General features: G+C 42.4%; 1 protein-coding gene across 3 annotated transcripts in view; it reads left to right on the top strand.

Annotated features, from left to right (window-relative positions):
• The window catches only part of STAT1 (signal transducer and activator of transcription 1), a 997,040-nt gene that overhangs the window by 480,433 nt on the left and 498,467 nt on the right, over positions 1–18,140 (top strand). For all 3 annotated transcript variants that reach the window (XM_069983571.1, XM_069983569.1, XM_069983570.1), the window contains exon 17: positions 10,257–10,392. In XM_069983571.1, the coding sequence (XP_069839672.1) occupies positions 10,257–10,392 (136 nt within the window). The remainder of the gene's footprint in view (positions 1–10,256; positions 10,393–18,140) is intronic.

The following is an 18,140-nucleotide window of genomic DNA, read 5'->3' as shown; positions in this document are numbered from 1 at the left end:
CGAGAGCAGAGCCAGTTGAGGGGTATGAGCCACCGGCCCAATTTTTATTTTAATATAAACTTTTTCATCATAAAGCTGCCTCTTGGCTTCTTCTTCATAATAGGCCAAGTACATGATCACTGTGCTGCCTCCTTTATCGGCTTTGTTTTTTCTTCTTAAGATCGGGTCTAGATTCCAGCCATTACAATGCTTGTTTTTCGTTGATAGGAATTAGTGGCCTTAGGGTAGATTAAAGGGGTTTTCTAGCACTACAAAAATATGGCCACTTTTCCCCCTCTCTTGTCTTCAAGTCCACCATTTCAGGTGGTGTTTGCAATTAAGCTCTATTTACTTCAATGGAACTGAGTTTGAAACCCCACCTAATCTGGAGACAAGAGAGGGGGAAAAGTAGCCATGTTTTTGTAGCACTGGATTACCCCTTTAAAGATTTCATGTCATTAAGGACGGCTTTAGAAAATAAGTCTACTCAGCTACCCGTTTCTATAGGGGGGCAAAATGTTGATTTATTACCAGCTGTGAATACTTGTGATTGCAACTCCTCATTCACACCAATCTATACATTCTCTATATTTTGTTCCAGTTCGGCTAATGTTAATCTTTCATCAGTGAAGGTTTACCACTGAGGCGACTGGTCGCACATCCTTCGAGCTCCTGCACCACCAGCGGCTTTGAAACCTTTAATTACACTGGTTTTGTTTGTTTTTTCACTCCTGGACCACTGTGACACCTGCTGCCCAACCTAGGATGAGGACAACATTGAGGATAGCATCTGCAGCCGCATGAAGGAAGACACAGTCCTCTCATCTCCCGGCCAAGACGACACAAGAGGGCGCTGGCTCTCTCACAGATTACTGGCTGGAATCCTACTTCTCAGATGTCTGGGAAGCGTGGGAGGCTCCCACGTCACCTAGTTCTCCCGCACAGCATCTGGAGGGCTCAGCATGCAAATGGATGCCCTCTAAGTCATCTCAACAGAGGAAACGGAGGAATCGGAGGGATAAGCACACTGATACAAGCCCCTGTCGGCTGTGCTCAGCCTACACAGGACAGCAGCAGCATCACATGCTCTGCCCTGCTGCTCCCTCCCCGGTCCCCCCTCCTTCCCCTCCTGCTGTCGCTCTAAGTCAGCACTCCTATTCCAGCTTGTGTCTTTCAGAACTGTTTTGTGACGACAGGTCGACCTCTTCAGACCTTATGAACACCCAACTGAAGCCCTATATGTGTCCCACTCCACCCAAACTCATTCAGGCTCAGAATTTCCAACTTCTGCTCTACATGATCTCCTGGATGATGTGCTTTGTGCTGACTCTCCACTTACTATGATCACGCTCAGGTGGATGTTACTTGCGTTTAGAAACTCTATACGTGCTGACCTGGATTGTACTACCTCTATCATAAGGGAATCCGTGACCACAGTAACAACCAGAGTGCAGCACATGGAGGACACCATATCTACTGTCATCAACGAGCATAATATATTATTGGATTCCCACCGACATCTGGAATCCGAGATGCACAGACTAAAATCCACTTTTGCTGCGATTGATGATCGCTCCTGCGAACCCAACTTTAAACTACTGGCACCCATGAAGCGGTACCCTCTTCACAACTAACTAGTTTTACGCAGGAATTCATTAGAGAAATGGTACATGATCTCCGACAGGACAAACTTATCATAGATAGGGCATGTCGTTTACCCAAACCTGCCCATATTTCAATGGTCGCTCCCAGGAACGCCTTAATACGTGTTCGACATTTTCATGTGAAAAGAGGAATCCCGTATAAATGGGGAAAGTCAGCCGGCCTCATCGTAATGCACAATTCCGGACCTATTGTCCTCCCCGACGTGGTAGTCGGTCTTCAAATTTTACAGAACTGGGACAGTGTTCGACCTCAGCACAGCAACGTGGGCTCTATGTCACCTTCTTGGAATGGAGCTACAATTTTTTAATTTTCCCTCTTAGCAGTGGACTTTGTTCTTTATGCAGAATTATGCAGGACACTTTTTGGAGGACTTTGTTTAACTATTTGCATCTTCTTCACCTCAGTTTAAACTGGACTTTGTGCCCTCATACTAGCCTATACTGCTTGGCGATAGCACTAGTACTACCCGTAGTATAATGTTGCTCCTGTATATTAGCATTGTTTATGCAATGTCTTCAGCTTTTCTATGCACCATATGCTTTATGTCCATATTACCGTCTCATTGTTAAGCTCCATTCTCACCGCAACTAGGACAACTTACCTATAACGAGTCACCTGTCATTGCTCGTTTAGTGGCATGCTCTGTGTTTATGTTTTTGTCCGTTTTGTCTTCTTGTTGTGTTCTACGTGGCTTATGCTGATTACATTTTGGCACTGATACTCCCCAATATGGACTGTGGCTCTTATGTATAATGCTATTGACCTACGTACTCTGTGTTAGTCTGTTCTGTTTGTTCCTTTGCTCTATCTCCTCCCCACACAATAATTTAACCTCAGCATTTTATCTCCCTGTATTTTTACCAGTGACTATAAGTTATGCAACCTTAGGCTGTGTTCACACTACATATATTTCAGTCAGTATATGTATATTTCATGTATATATGCATTACTTCCTTTCTTTTTCTCCTTCACTATTACTCCTCTTTCTCTGATCCATTAATATGTAATCCCTCAGTCCTAGATAGAAAACCAATGCTCTGTGCACAAGTAACCAATATAGAATCCCGAAACACTAGCCATTGCATATCAGCAAGTTGTTTTTTTGCTAAGCAATCATGTAATTTCTCTTATATTTTATAAGAAATAGACATCATTTTCATCAAATTATGGTATTTCTCTTTGTATGCTACTAATCAGTGAATAGGTATGGATGGGAACGTTGCCCTGACAGTAGTTTGTGAAGATGGGTTAATTACAGTTGGACACATTAGCTGAGTAGAGAATTAACAGGACAATAGGGACAGGTTCCGGACGGGGTCGCCCTTTTTAGGGCGAGTGCTCCGTGTTAGCTAGGTATTATAGGGATAATGTAGGGACTACATATAGTATAGGGATTTTTAGCTATGGATAGGTAGGCAGGGAACATTTCTATTAACCCTTTCATACTTACCCTCATTAATCACATTGTATTATCCAATCTTACTAAAAATCTTATTTCATATACTAACTTAATTAACCTCCGCTAACAAATGTATATGTATGTGTGTGTGCATGTATATGTACACGTATGTGTATGTGTATGTGTGTGTGTGTGTATATATATATATATATATATACATATATATATACATATATATATATATATATATATATATATATATATATATATATATATATGTGTGTAGATTCTTCTTGCCTTTATGCTATGTTTCTGGGACTTTTCTCCTGTAGATCCGGGATATTGAAAGGGTATACTATAGAGATGTCTGCTAATCGGTTGTCCTCCACACATATTTGCATGAATATTGATAGATGCTTTCTATCTAACACCTTTAATTCATAAATCCTGAATTATACTTTAGCAGTCTATCACTGGAATGCAAGATGCGCTCCATCCTGCCCGAATACATCTTCGTTTGGGAGTGGAGCGCATAATGCGTTCCAATTCACGGATATGAATGAGGCAGAGGCATCATGTGACAGGCGCCCGAGAATGACGTCATTCGAACTAGCCAGACTATCCCATGTGATGATAGAACGCTGAGTGCGGGTCAGCAAATGTGTTGGCGCGCTTGTGAAGAGTCTCCGCCCACACACTATTACATCAGGGTAGAGGAGGGGACTTGGTGTAACAACATGTATAGCCGTATGATAATAATCACGGCCTCCCCCCCCCCCCCCCCCCCCCGCCCCCTCCTTTGGATCCCGCTCCGTCCCTTGATATCAGCTGGATAATCCCTCCTTCCCTCCCTTCCACCAGGTATTTATACCACCCATTGTGATTATGCTGCTGCCAGAATCACCATCTCGGGCACGTGGGGGATAGTGAGTGATCCCTTAGGGGACATGTGGTTTTGATTGTCTCTTCTGTGGTTATGTGGTCATAATATAACTTGTGTGATATGCTTTGTGACACCAGATACCAATTACTGTTTATTTATGTCATCTGTTTGGTGGAGACTATGAAATAGCTTGGGAGTCATATATGCAAGAAAGGTGTAGTAAGCCCTATGGGGTATCAGGGTAATTGATATATGCATTGTCTTAAACCCCAACACATTTAGTTGAGTGATACCTCTGTATCTGTAGGCTGCTACCCCGGCATTCTATAGACCCCTTCTGCCATAAAAGTGTGTTTCATTTTGCACAATATAGTCTTTGGTATATACTTGGGCATCAATTTTTGTGCATTAACTCTGGTGCATTTTTTACATATCGCCACACTGTCTTGACTAGGCGCTCCAAGTGCGTATCGGGGGCCTACCTCCTGATAGTGTAATATAAATTGCATAACATTTAATCACAGACATCAGGAACCACATTGTCGCCCTTTATCTCACACCCCCGTAACAGATGTATACATGTATATTGCCCGGCTGGGCTCCTAATACATGATAACCTATTTTGCATCTGTATTTCTGTATCATTTATAATTGCTTCACTAATCTCTATAATGAACCATTGTGTCATTCTATAGTCTCCTGATGATCCCAGAGTGACCTCTGGGTGAAACGCTTAGAGACCTAAGAGACATAACGTGACATAACGTAAAGACAGAAATAGTACACTATTAGTGATTACCCTGTTTTGCGTATCTATCAGTGCCATTGAGCACGAGTAAAACAGGGTACCTGGAGATTTAATACTCCAGCATTGTTGTAAGGTGCCCTTTTAGTATATTGATATAATTTCTAATTCTTTTTTGCTGCTGTAGCTAGGTTGGTTATACAACACTTTTAAATTAATTATTAAAAGTAAAATTTTAAATACGTGATTCCGGTAGTTTATGTATATTTCAGTCAGTATATTTCAGTATATTGTTCACACAATGTTGATATTGAGTGGATGGCCGCCATTTAATGGCAAATATTTGCTGTTATTTTAGAACAACGGCTGTTATATTGAAATAATGGCCGTTATTTACTGTTATATGGCGACCATCCACTCAATTTCAACATTGTGTGAACAGATCCTTTCTGTGTTTTTAATCCACTCCTGGTTTTGGTTGCAATACTGCCTGAAATATACTGACTGAAATATACGTAGTGTGAACATAGTAAGGCTGGGTTCACACTACGTATATTTCAGTCAGTATTGTGGTCCTCATATTGCAACCAAAACCAGGAGTGGATTAAAAACACAGAAAGGATCTGTTCACACAATGTTGAAACTGAGTGGATGGCCGCCATATAACAGTAAATAAATGCCATTATTTCAGTGTACTTCTTCCTGTTTTGATCTTGCTACTGTAATTTTTATATTACTTGCTACTGTTTGAAAAATTTTGTTGAAAAAACCCTGTTAATAAAAATTCTTTAACAGTTAATCTTTATTTGACATGCCCGCCGTGACACTTAATCCCAACGGGCCAATTGCAGTTGGAATCTTCCTTTCATATCTTTCTTGCCTCTCTCTGGTGGATATCCCATTTTTTTACTCCCAAAAAAAATTCATTTTTTGTGAAAATCAATTTCAAAACCAGCATAATCAAAGTTTTCCATTAACCATTTTCCTTTTCATTAAGGAAAGGATTGTGTAATATATCACATATGTTTGTAGAAGGGGAATTGATCCCCTTTGAGGATCTTCAGAGTAAGTTTGGATTACACGAGGGCTTTAGATTCAGATATTTTCAGTTTAAGCACACAGTATGTAAGACAGCGGGAAAAGAAAGATTTCATGTGGAGTCACAAAAACTAATAGAATTTTTAGAGAATGCACAAGTTAAAAGTAAAGTACTTACGGTGATATATAAGCACTTAATGCTTTTAACGGCAAGTAAATTAAGGACGAGGGCCAATAAATATTGGAGGGAAGCTTTGGAGGTGGACTCTGAAGAAGATTGGGAACGAATATTTCGTGATATAATTATAGCCTCCAGTAATAAAATCCATAGACTGGTCCAACTTAAAATGTTGTACAATCTTTATTATACTCCCAAGAGGTTAAATAAATTAAGGGGGAATGACCCTAGGAAAAAGTGCCTGAAATGCGGGTGGGAGGACGCAGACTTATGTTATGCTGTGGAGCTGTCCAGTTATTAGCAAGTTCTGGTCCCAAGTAGTTGATAAAGTTCGCAATAGAACAAGTATTTTCCTTGAGTATTCTCCTAATCTCCTTGTGCTGGGGAATGTCCCGAACGGTATTAAGAATAGGGTTATTGTAAGTAAAAACCTGTTGCTGGCACAAGTAGTTATTATGCAGAATTGGTTAGTAGGGGAGATTCCCTCTATAGATAAGTGGGAGAGCATGATCCAAAGGATTAAAAGATATGAGATATTCTACTTTAGGAATGCCCTTAAAGGAGATAAAGTAAGAGCCCAATGGAATGTGTGGAGATCTGACTAAGAGAAAGCGATGTTTTTTTTTTTTCCTTTCCTTTTTTTTTTCTTTCTTTCTCTCTCCTTTCAGTCCGGGGAGGTGGGTGGGTTATTGCATTCATAATATTGTATGGATAATTTGTAGACTGTTTTAACCCTTTAAGGACGTGGCCCATTTTCGTTTTTACGTTTTCGGTTTTTCCTCCTTGTGTTTAAAAGGTCATAGCACTTGCATTTTTCCACCTAGAAACCCACATGACCCCTTATTTTTTGCGTCACTAATTGTACTTTGCAATTACAGGCTGAATTTTTGCATAAAGTACACTGCGAAACCAGAAAAAAATTCAAAGTGTGGTGAAATTGAAAAAAAGAACCGCATTTCTTTTATTTGGGGGAAATGTGTTTTTACGCCATTCGCCCTGGGGTAAAACTGACTTGTTATGCATGTTCCTCAAGTTGTTACGATTAAAACGATATATAACATGTATAACTTATATTGTATCTGATGGCCTGTAAAAAATTCAAACCGTTGTTAACCAATATAGGTTCCTTAAAATCGCTCCATTCCCAGGCTTATAGCGCTTTTATCCTTTGGTCTATGGGGCTGTGCGAGGTGTCATTTTTTGCGCCATGATGTGATCTTTCTATCGGTACCTTGATTGCCCAAATACGTCTTTTTGATCGCTTTTTATTAAATTTTTTCTGGATTTGATGCGACCAAAAATGCGCAATTTTGCACTTTGGGATTTTTTTGCGCTGACGCCGTTTACCGTTCGAGATCAGGAATGTGATTAATTAATAGTTCGGGCGATTACGCACGCGGCGATAGCAAACATGTTTATTTATTTATTTATTTGTTTACTTTTATTTAAAACCTGGGAAAAGGGGGGTGATTCAGACTTTTATTAGGGGAGGGGGCTTTTTACTATTAACAACACTTTATTTTATTTTTTTACACATATACTAGAAGCCCCCCTGGGGGACTTCTAGTATATACACTGTGATCTCTCATTGAGATCTCTGCAGCATAGATATGCTGCAGAGATCCATGAGATCGGCACTCGTTTGCTTTCGGCTGCTGCAGCCGAAAACGAACGAGTGCCAAGCCGAGGACGGCGCCATCTTGGACGCGTCCCCGGCCGGCATCAGTAACGGAGATCGCTCCTCCGGGACAAGGTCCCCCACTAGACCCCAGGGAAACGTTGCCTCCGGTAATCGGAGGCAGCTGTCAACTTTGACAGCTGCCTCCGATTAGCTAATTAGCGGGCACGGCGATCAGACCGTGCCCGCTAATAGCAGCGGTCCCGGGCTACTCGCGGCACCCGGGATCGCGGCACTTCACAGCGTGGCCGCCGCGCGGCCCCGCTTTGAAGTGCAAGTGAGGACATATGACGTAGGGGTACGTCATATGTCCTTAAGAGGTTAATGAAGTGGTCTCCCTTTTTCTTTCTGCGCTGTAATTGTAAGAGACTTTAACTGTATATAACCACTTACATTTTATCTAAGATTGTATATCTTGAACTTAATAATATAAAATTTTTGGAATAAAAAAAAGTTTCCCATTAACCGATAATTTAGGCCCTTAGAAAACAATTTTACACAGTCCTCAGGAAATACTGTCTCTGAAATATTCACGACCTTCATGGGTGCTATAGGTATCTCCACGTGACTTTCTTCTTTTTCTTCTCCTGTGTCTTGCCTCTTGCTCCCCCTCTTGTTTTTTCTCCTCCCACCTCTCCTGATGCGTTTCCTAACAGTTTTTTTCTGTGTCCTCATTGGATCCACTCCCTGACAAACTAGAGTCTGATTCTGTTGTTCCAAAGTCTGTACTTTTTCCATTTTCATAGTGTATCTTATCCCAAACATTTGTGTCTTTCTATTTATCCTTGGTTTCTGCTTGGACCACAGATATGCGTTTTTCCAGTCTTTTTCAAAACTCTTTCATCTGTTCTTCGGATAATCTTGTACTCAATTGAGATTTAACTCTGGATAACCAGCCAGGTTTAAAAACCAAACAGCAGCAGCCTAGAAGTACCAGCGTGGGAAGGGACATTTTTTTTTTACTGACCTGCTATCGCCCAGTCAAGGAGCGCCAAATTTGACGCTCCGGGACTACTGGTACCCAGCTCTTCCCAGTACCCCTGGTCGCATTGGGCACAATATTTGGGGGGGTTATTGTTAGCCATTTTATACCGGCTAACAAGGATGGTAATTGAAGTAGTCCAACAAATCTGATGTAATCCACAGGATACTGATATCAGAAAAACAAAATTGGGATGGGTACAGTGCTGGGGGGAGGGGTTTATACCCTGACATCTTCTATCTTCAGCAGAACCTGGCACACTGAGATCCAAGTGTGCCAGGCTCTGCCTCTTCAAAAAAGCTTCCCCAGCATCAGCTGCTGTGGCAGGGATGCTGCTGCAGCCGCTGATTGGCTGAGCATCGTCACTGCTTCAGCTGCTGATAAAACAACACGGGGAGAAGACAGGTGGGTAAGTTAACGTCCCCTGGAATGGAGCACAGTCTGTTCCACAAGGGGGTTCTTTTAACCCCCTGTGGATCAGACTGCGGTTCTGCACAGGATACGGCGCACAGAAAACCGTTTGTGTTTAAATCTATTTTGCTTAGATAAAAAAAAGACACATTGACAAATCTGTCCCCTTTTGTGCTTTTGCTTTTTCCACTTTATGTTTAAAAGGTCATAGCACCTGCATTTTTTCACCTACAGACCCATAAGAGCCCTTATTTTTTGCAACACCAATTGTACTTTGCAATGACAGACTTTATCTTCCCATAAAATATGCTGCGAAACCAGAAAAAAAATCATTTGCGCTGTCAAATTCCTCACATCAGTACGATTACAACGATATGTAACTTGTATAACTTTTATTTTATTTGATGGCTTTTAAAAATTAAAACCTTTTAACTAAATGTGTTTTAAATTGCTCTATTCCCATTAACACTTTTATTTTTTTGTCTATGAGGCTGTGTGAGGTGTCATTTTTTGCACCATAATCTGTACTTTCTATTGGTACCTTGTTTGTGTAAATGCGACTTTTTAATCACTTTTATTACATTTTTTTCTTGATTTGATGCAACCAAAAATGCGCAATTTGATAAGTTAATAGTTTGGGCGATTACGCACATGGCGATACAAAATATGTTTATTTGTTTACTTATTTATATTTATAAAATGGGAAAAGGGGTGTGATTTGGATTTTTATTAGGGGATGGGATTTTTTATTAATAAAAAGAAAAATTTTTTTTTTTTTTTTTTTCCCTTTGACTAAAAGTCCCCCGAGGGACTTCTATATACACAACATTGATCTCTCATAGAGATCAATGCTGGGTATATACACAGCAATGATCCATGAGATCAGTGATACATTGCTCTGGCCTGCTGCAGACCATAGCAATGTATTGCCGAGCTGGAATCAGCGTCAGTGCGGCGCTGAGGCTCGGCAAGAACGGATTTCCCCCCGCCATCGCTTCCTGAAGAGGATGATGGCAGAGGGATGCTCAGTGTCCCTTTAGTGCCCTGTGTCCCTCAGTGGTTCCTTGCCATCATCCTCTACAACAGTCGTGTTGTGACATCACTGTTTTATCCAGGAAGTGAAGCCTTGATGCACTAGTAAGTGCAGGAAAAAAAAGCACTTTATGTGCATTTCTCGTAATGTGTATATTGGTAATTTGTATAACTTTTGTGGGGCAATACAATACTTTAATAAAAATTTTCTCCTTTAAGACTTAACTGTACCTTACTCTAAACTAGTGTTTCCTTTTTCCTTGCAGAATTTATCCTTTTTCCTAAGCCCACCAGCAGCAAGATGGACACAGCTGTCTGAAGTACTAAGTTGGCAGTTTTCCTCTGTAACTAAAAGGGGACTTCATGCAGATCAACTAAATATGCTGAAAGAAAAACTATTAGGTAAGAAAGTAATTATTATATTTGAATACATTTTTATACAAAATACAGATAGCTTCCATTGTTTTTTTTTAACTACTTCCTGCTTTTATGTGCAAGTACAAAATGAAGCAAGGCAGGGGCGTTGCTAGGGTCCTAAAACATGCGGGGCATGGGCCCTCTAAGTGCCGCCATATGCGGATTGTGAAAAAGCCTAGTGCAGAAGCTAGTAACCCCAATGATCGCTCTATTAGCCCAGCTCTATTGCCACCACTCATAATAACTTCAGCTACACAGACACAAGCAGCCAACTGCCTTGGGCTCCTGTCAGGGTCACTGTCATCGGGAGTGGTGCACACCACAGCCCAGGCAGCTCTTTCACAGCTACCTCTGTACACACAGGCTCTAGGAGGTCTGCCCTAGCTGCTATCCTCCAGGCCAGTGTTTCTCAACCTTTTCTACCTCAGGGAACTCCTACCAGATAACATTCTACAAAACGCAAAAACTTCATTCAGTGACTCGCAGATGACGTCTTCTTTAATCTGAGATGTTTTCTTTCCCTTTTCCTCTCCATCCGGCCCAGACCACCATGATGATTTCTTCTAACTGCAATTCATCTCTTTAGAACCTGCCAGACAAGGCTCTTAGGCTCTGAAATTATACAACAACTTCCTTCCCTTTTCCCACCTATAGCCTCCCATACAGTAGTAATGCCACTACCTGGTGTCAGTGAGTAGGTAGGTAAGTGTGTTGCCCCCCTTCTATGTAGGATCCCCTGCTGTGCCCCATAGTAATAATGCCTCCTGCTGTTTTACCCCATATTGTCCCCTTCTGTGCCCCCTGCTCTGCCCCCATTTAGTAATATTGCCTCCAGTGTGCCCTCCATATAGTAAAAATGTCCCCTCTGCTGTGCCTCCTGTATAGTACTAATGCCCCTGCTGTACCCACCATTGTAATAAAGTTCCCCTCCTGCCTGAAATTACCCTAACCGCCATCCCCACACACAACCCCACCTGACCCTCCCACACACACTACCCCATCTGACCCCCCCCACGCACACACACACACACTACGCCACCTGACCCCCACACATACAAACTATGCACACACTATGCCATCTGACCCCCACACATACACACTATGCCATTTGACCCCCCCCACACACACACACAGACACTACCCCACCTGACCCCCACACATACACACTATGCCATTTGACCACACACACTATGCCATTTGACCCGCCCCCACACACACACTACGCCATTTGACCCCCCCACGCACACACATGCACACCATTGTAATAAAGTTCCCCTCCTGCCTGAAATTACCCTAACCGCCATCCCCACACACAACCCCACCTGACCCTCCCACACACACTACCTCATCTGCCCCCCCCCGCACACACACACACACTACGCCACCTGACCCCCACACATACACACTATGCACACACTATACCACCTGACCCCCCCACATACACACTATGCCATTTGACCACACACACTATGCCATTTGACCCGCCCCAACACACACACTACGACATTTGACCCCCCCCCACGCACACACATTACCCCACCTGACCCCCTCACACAAACACATACACACTACCCCACATGACCCCCCTACACACACACACTACCCCACCTGACCCCCCACACCAAACACATACACACTAGCCCACATAACCCCCCCTACACACACACACACACACACACACTACTCCATCTGATCCCCCCACACACACTAATGCTTTAAGATAGCACCAGAAGGCCAAGTGTGTCCATTCGCCTCCTCCCCTCTGCCTCCCCACCTGCCTCTCGTCTGCCTCCTAGACTGCTTCTCACCTGCCTCTCGACTGCTTCCCCCCAGCCTCCTCACCTGCCTCCCCCCAGGCCTCCTCACCTCCACCTCTGAGATGGACGCCGCAACAGAGGTCTCAGGTAGTGCCCACCCGACGTAGCACCCGGATGCGTTACTCGAATCCGATCAGCACTGAGTGGGAGTAGGTAAGAAGCGGAAGTCCACAGCTCCAAGTAAAAAAAAAAAGTCTTTATTAGAAAATCCTCTTAAAATCCAAACATACAGATAAAAACACGCCGACTCGTTTCAGGACAATGGTCCCTTAAGTCATGCCAAATTCATAGTGAATATTACAACCTTTTTATAAGAGGATATGACCATATGTTACAAAGTATACGCCCCACAAGGGGGAGGGGAAAGAAATCACATGATGCTAGCAGGTGTTCACAGATAAATTAAACAGATGCAGTTATACAACATAACATACAAAAAGTAAATATATACAGACGTGAAATATAAATGCGGAGAAGAGCGACGTAATAAATGAAAGAAAGAAAGAAAGATCATTTCTATAAATGAGGCCATTGGAAATGCGTATCCATAAACGCAAAATCCAAAACTCCTCTCGCTTTCTCAGTGTGTGAACAAGATCCCCACCCCTCAAAGGTGGATGGACTTGTTCAATAGCAGACATGGAGAGGCTGGTGCACACGCCCCCATGCACCTCAGCAAAATGTTTAGACTGACCAGACATGGATTTGCTGGACGTGCAAGTACGTATAGAAACCGCATCTGAAAGATGTTCGGCAAATATGGTTTTGAGCTTACATTTCGTGAAGCCCACGTATTGCAATTGGAACTGCCTACATTCAGCCAAATAAATAACAAAAGTGGAATTACAATTAAGAAAAGATTTAATGGGGTAGGACATGCCGGTTACAATAGAAAAAAAAGCAGATTGATTAGTAACAAAACGACATAGGGGACAACGGGATAGAGCACATTTGTGGCAACCTAAGACATGTAACCACGTTTGACTGACCGGCTTGTTCTCTGGAAGTACACTCGGCGAAAGTACATTGCTTACAGTAACCCCTCTGCGAGCCACACATTTAATCCCTGTGGATAGAATAGTTTCACTTGTAGCATCCTGATATAACAAAGGTATGTACCTACGAACAATATTACAAATCGTTTTAAACTGTGGACTAAAGGGTGTAGAAAACACCAGATAAGACATGTTATGGGAAGAGCTAGAGAAATATGTGCCACATATTGCTCTATCCTGTAAATGGAACGACCTGGTGTTTCTTTCTGCTATCAATTTGGCTCTATTTATTGTGCGCATGGAGTAGCCCCTGGATTTGAGACGGTATATAAGGTCCTTGCAAGCTGAGTCATATGAGGAGCGATCGGAACAACTCCGAAGGGTCCTTATAAATTCCCCAATGGGTAGATTTTCAACAACGTGGGGTGGATGGTTACTAGATGCATGTAATAAACCATTACCCGCGCTAGGTTTACGATATAAGGTACTGTGTATTTTACCTCCCTAAAAAAAACAACTGAACATCCAAAAAGGAAATTTTATGTGGGTCAAACTGAAAAGTGAATTTTAAATTTAAGCTGTTGGTATTAAGAAATGGAGCAAAACCCTGGGCCTCACCCTCTGTACCTGTCCACACTAGGAGGAGGTCGTCTATATACCTCCCATACCAGGAGATATACTGTGAGAAGGGATTATTGGTATTGTATATGACGACCTCCTCCCAGTAGGACATGTACAGATTGGCTAAAGAAGGGGAGAATTTTGCTCCCATGGGGCAGCCGACAATCTGAACATAAAAATAATCCCTAAAACGAAAGAAATTGTGGGAAAGCAAAAATTCCACCACATAGATAATATATTCTTGTAGGCCCTGGCTATAATTACTGTATTTTTGCATATGATAACGTAAAGCCAAAAGGGCCTTGTCATGGGGAATACTCGGGTAGAGGGCAGTGACGTCACATGAGAGGAAACCACTGCCCTCCGGGCAGGGAAGGAACTCAACTATGGCTAGTAAGCTCTTACTGTCTCTAATGTAACCATTTACTCCTTTTTACAAGAGGTTGGAGTAAGTCGTCAACCCAAGCACATAAATGTTCCAAAAGGGAACCCACTCCCGAGACGATGGGTCGCAAATAAAACAGCCTAGCGACGCCACTGAAGCAAGGAGAGCAAAGGGTTCTTGCTTTCCCAAAAAGGGTTACTTTTTAGGAAGCTATTAATTATTTTATAATAATAATTATATTTATATTATTGATATATTTTCTAAAGATTTTTATAATTCTGTGAGTACATAAAAATACAAAATCAGACATTATAGAGAGTGGCTGGGTTCACGCTACATGTTTCCAGTCCGTTTAAAGGAGAAGTTCGGCCAAAAGTATTTGTTAATTAATATGTTAGTTAATTAATATGTTATTACTTATGGAAAGTTAGACAAATTTCTAATGTACATTAATTATAGGAAATGCACATATACTGCTATTTCCCTTAATTTATTAGATCATGGAGTGTTAGAATTCTCTCAGAAACCATGACGTCACAACGAAGGGTGTAATTCCTATGGAGTGTCCAGCCGGGGGCACACTATGTATAGAAGTCAATGAGTACCATTGACTTCTATATGTAGTGCGCCCCTGCTGGACACTCTATTGAATCAATGGATGTGTATGTAAAAATGTTATGTACAGTACTTTTTGATTGAATACATTTATGGAATACTTTGGGTAGCAAGTGTCCTTGCTCCCCAAAGTATCCCATAAATGTATTCAATGAATACATTTGGAGGGCACCAAACAGGGAGGGAGAGAGGTGCCTGTGCATCTACCTCCCCCTCCCTGCTCGATGCTGGGCATATATACACAGTACTACTCCTCCCATCCTCTGCTCATAGTATGAGCAGATAATGGGGGAGTAGTACCTGGGCTATGCCCATTACGCCGCCCGCACCGCTCCTCACACAAGGGCCACTCCTCACACTATCCCGCTGCTGACTCCCTGCCGCCAGCCGCCGCTCTCTGCTCCTACATACCCCGATGCCGCACCGCATGCCGGCTGTGTCAGGCCTCCCCCACCCCCGGTATGTAGGAGCAGAGAGCGGCGGCGGGGAGTCAGCGGCGGGATAGTGTGAGGAGTGGCGCGAGCATGTAAATGCACAGGCAACTCTCTCCCTCCATGCTCGGTGCCCTCCAAATGTATTCATTGAATACATTTATGGGATACTTTAGGGAGCAAGGAAACTTGCTACCCAAAGTATTCCATAAATGTATTCAATCAAAACGTACTGTACATAACATTTTTACATACACATCCATTGATTCAATAGAGTGTCCAGCAGGGGCGCACTGTATATAGAAGTCAATGGTACTCATTGACTTCTATATATAGTGCGCCCCCTGCTAGACACTCCATGGGAATTACACCCTTCGTCATGACATCACGGTTTCTAAGAGAATTCCAACACTCCATGATCTAATAAATTAAGGGAAATAGCAGTATATGAGCATTTCCCATAATTAATGTACACTAGAAAATGTACCCAGCGCTGCCCGGGTATAAAGTGTCAGTGTGTTAATTAGATTTGTTCTAAGGTGCCCAGGAGGCCAAGCTAAATGTATTGTTTCATCTGAGTTAATCAGTGGAATTAGTGTATACCTGTAGTGCATAATTGGAGGGGTTCTGTATACCCATAATGTATAGTTTTTAGGGGTCTCGCGTATCTGTAGTGCATAGTTGGGGGGGGGGGCTGTATACCTATAGTGTATAGTTGGGGGGGTCCTGTATACCTGTACTGTATAGTTGGGGGGGATCCTGTATACCTGTACTGTATAGTTTAGGGAGGTCCTGTATACCTGCAGTGTACAGTTGGTAAAGGTCCTGTATACCTGTACTGTATAGTTCGGGGGTCCTGTATACCTGTAGTATATAGTTGGTGCTGTATACCTGTAATGTATAGTTGGTGGAGGTCTTGTATACCTGTAGTTTATAGTTCGGGGGTCCTGTATACCTGTAGTGCATAGTTTGAGGGTCCTGTATAACTATAGTATAGAGTTGGTGGAGGTCCTGTATACCTGTAGTGTATAGTTTTGGGGTCCTGTATACCTGTAGTGTATAGTTTGGGGTCCTATATACCTGTAGTATATAGTTGGTGGAGTTCCTGTATACATGTAGTATAGAGTTGGTGGGGGTGCTGTATACCTGTATTATATAGTTGGTGGAGGTCCTGTATACCTGTAGTGTATAGTTTTGGGTTCCTGTAAACCTGTAGTATATAGTTTGGGGTCCTGTAGACCTGTAGTATAGAGTTGGTGAATTTGCTGTATACCTGTAGTATAGAGTTGGTGGAGGTCCTGTATACCTGTAGTGTATAGTTTTGAGGTCCTGTTCAGCTGTGTCCTTCTTATATACCGCTGCTTAAAAATGTACACAATATTCAATGTGTGGTCTGACCAGTAATTTATAAAGAGGCAAAACTATGTTCTCATCGTAAGCATCAATGTCTGTTTTGATGCATCTCATTATTTTATTAGCCTTGGCAGCTGCTGCCTGGCACTGATCACTAAAGTTGAGTTTACTGTCCACCAGTACCCCCAAAGTCGTTTTCAGAAGCAGTTTTACCCAGTGTTTTATTATTTATTAGAAAATGTACCCGGCACTCCCCGGGTATAAAGTGTCAGTGTGTTAATTAGATTTATCTAAGGTGCCCAGGAGGCCAGTCTATGTCCTTGTTTTTTTTGTTTTTTTTTGTTTAAGGGAAAATTGCTAGTAGCCCTATATGCCCCTATATACCCGACAGTTCTGCACTGTTTATGTAAATTGAAGCTTATGCACATTAGAAATAAACTAAAAACTTCAAACATCCGTCCTGTATACCTGTAGTGTATAGTTGGGGTGAGGGGGTGGGGGACTGTATACCCATAGTGTATAGTTGAGGGGGTCCTGTATACCTGTAGTGTGTAGTTGGGGGGCTGTATACCTGTAGTGTATAGTTGAGGGGTTCCTGTATACTTGTAGTGTGTAGTTGGGGGGGAGACTGTATACCTGTACTGTATAGTTTGGGAAGTACTGTATATCTGTAGTGTATAGCTGGTAGAGGTCCTTTGTACCTGTACTGTATAGTTGGGGGTCCTGTATACCTGTAATATATAGTTGGTGAAGGTGCTGTATTCCTATAATGTATAGTTGGTGGAGGACTTCTATAGCTGTAGATTATAGTTTGAGGGTCCTGTATAGCTGTAGTGTAAAGTTAGTGGAGGTGCTGTATACCTGTAGAATATAGTTAGTGGAGGTCCTGTATACCTGTAGTGTATAGTTTGGGGTCCTGTATACCTGTAGTATAGAGTTGGTGGAGATCTTGTATACCTGAAGTATATAGTTCAGGGGTCCTGTATACCTGTAGTCTATAGTTTGAGGGTCCTATATACCTGTAGTATTTAGTTGGTGGAGTTCCTGTATACCTATATTGTATAGTTTTGGGGTCCTGTATACCTGTAGTGTATAGTTTGGGGTCCTGTATACCTGTAGTATATAGTTGATGGAGGTCCTGTATACCTGTAGTGTATGTTTGGGGTCCTGTACACTCACCGGCCACTTTATTAGGTACACCATGCTAGTAACGGGTTGGACCCCCTTTTGCCTTCAGAACTGCCTCAATTCTTCGTGGCATAGATACAACAAGGTGCTGGAAGCATTCCTCAGAGATTTTGGTCCATATTGACATGATGGTATCACACAGTTGCCGCAGATTTTTCGGCTGCACATCCATAATGCCAATCTCCCGTTCCACCACATCCCAAAGATGCTCTATTGGATTGAGATTTGGTGACTGTGGAGGCCATTTGAGTACAGTGAACTCATTGTCATGTTCAAGAAACCAGTCTGAGATGATTCTAGCTTTATGACATGGCGCATTATCCTGCTG

This window comes from Dendropsophus ebraccatus, chromosome 9 (assembly GCF_027789765.1).
Source record: "Dendropsophus ebraccatus isolate aDenEbr1 chromosome 9, aDenEbr1.pat, whole genome shotgun sequence".
Classification (NCBI taxonomy): Eukaryota; Metazoa; Chordata; class Amphibia; order Anura; family Hylidae; genus Dendropsophus; species Dendropsophus ebraccatus.
Note: the sequence above shows the minus strand (reverse complement) of the source record. Positions and strands in the feature narration are given on the sequence as shown.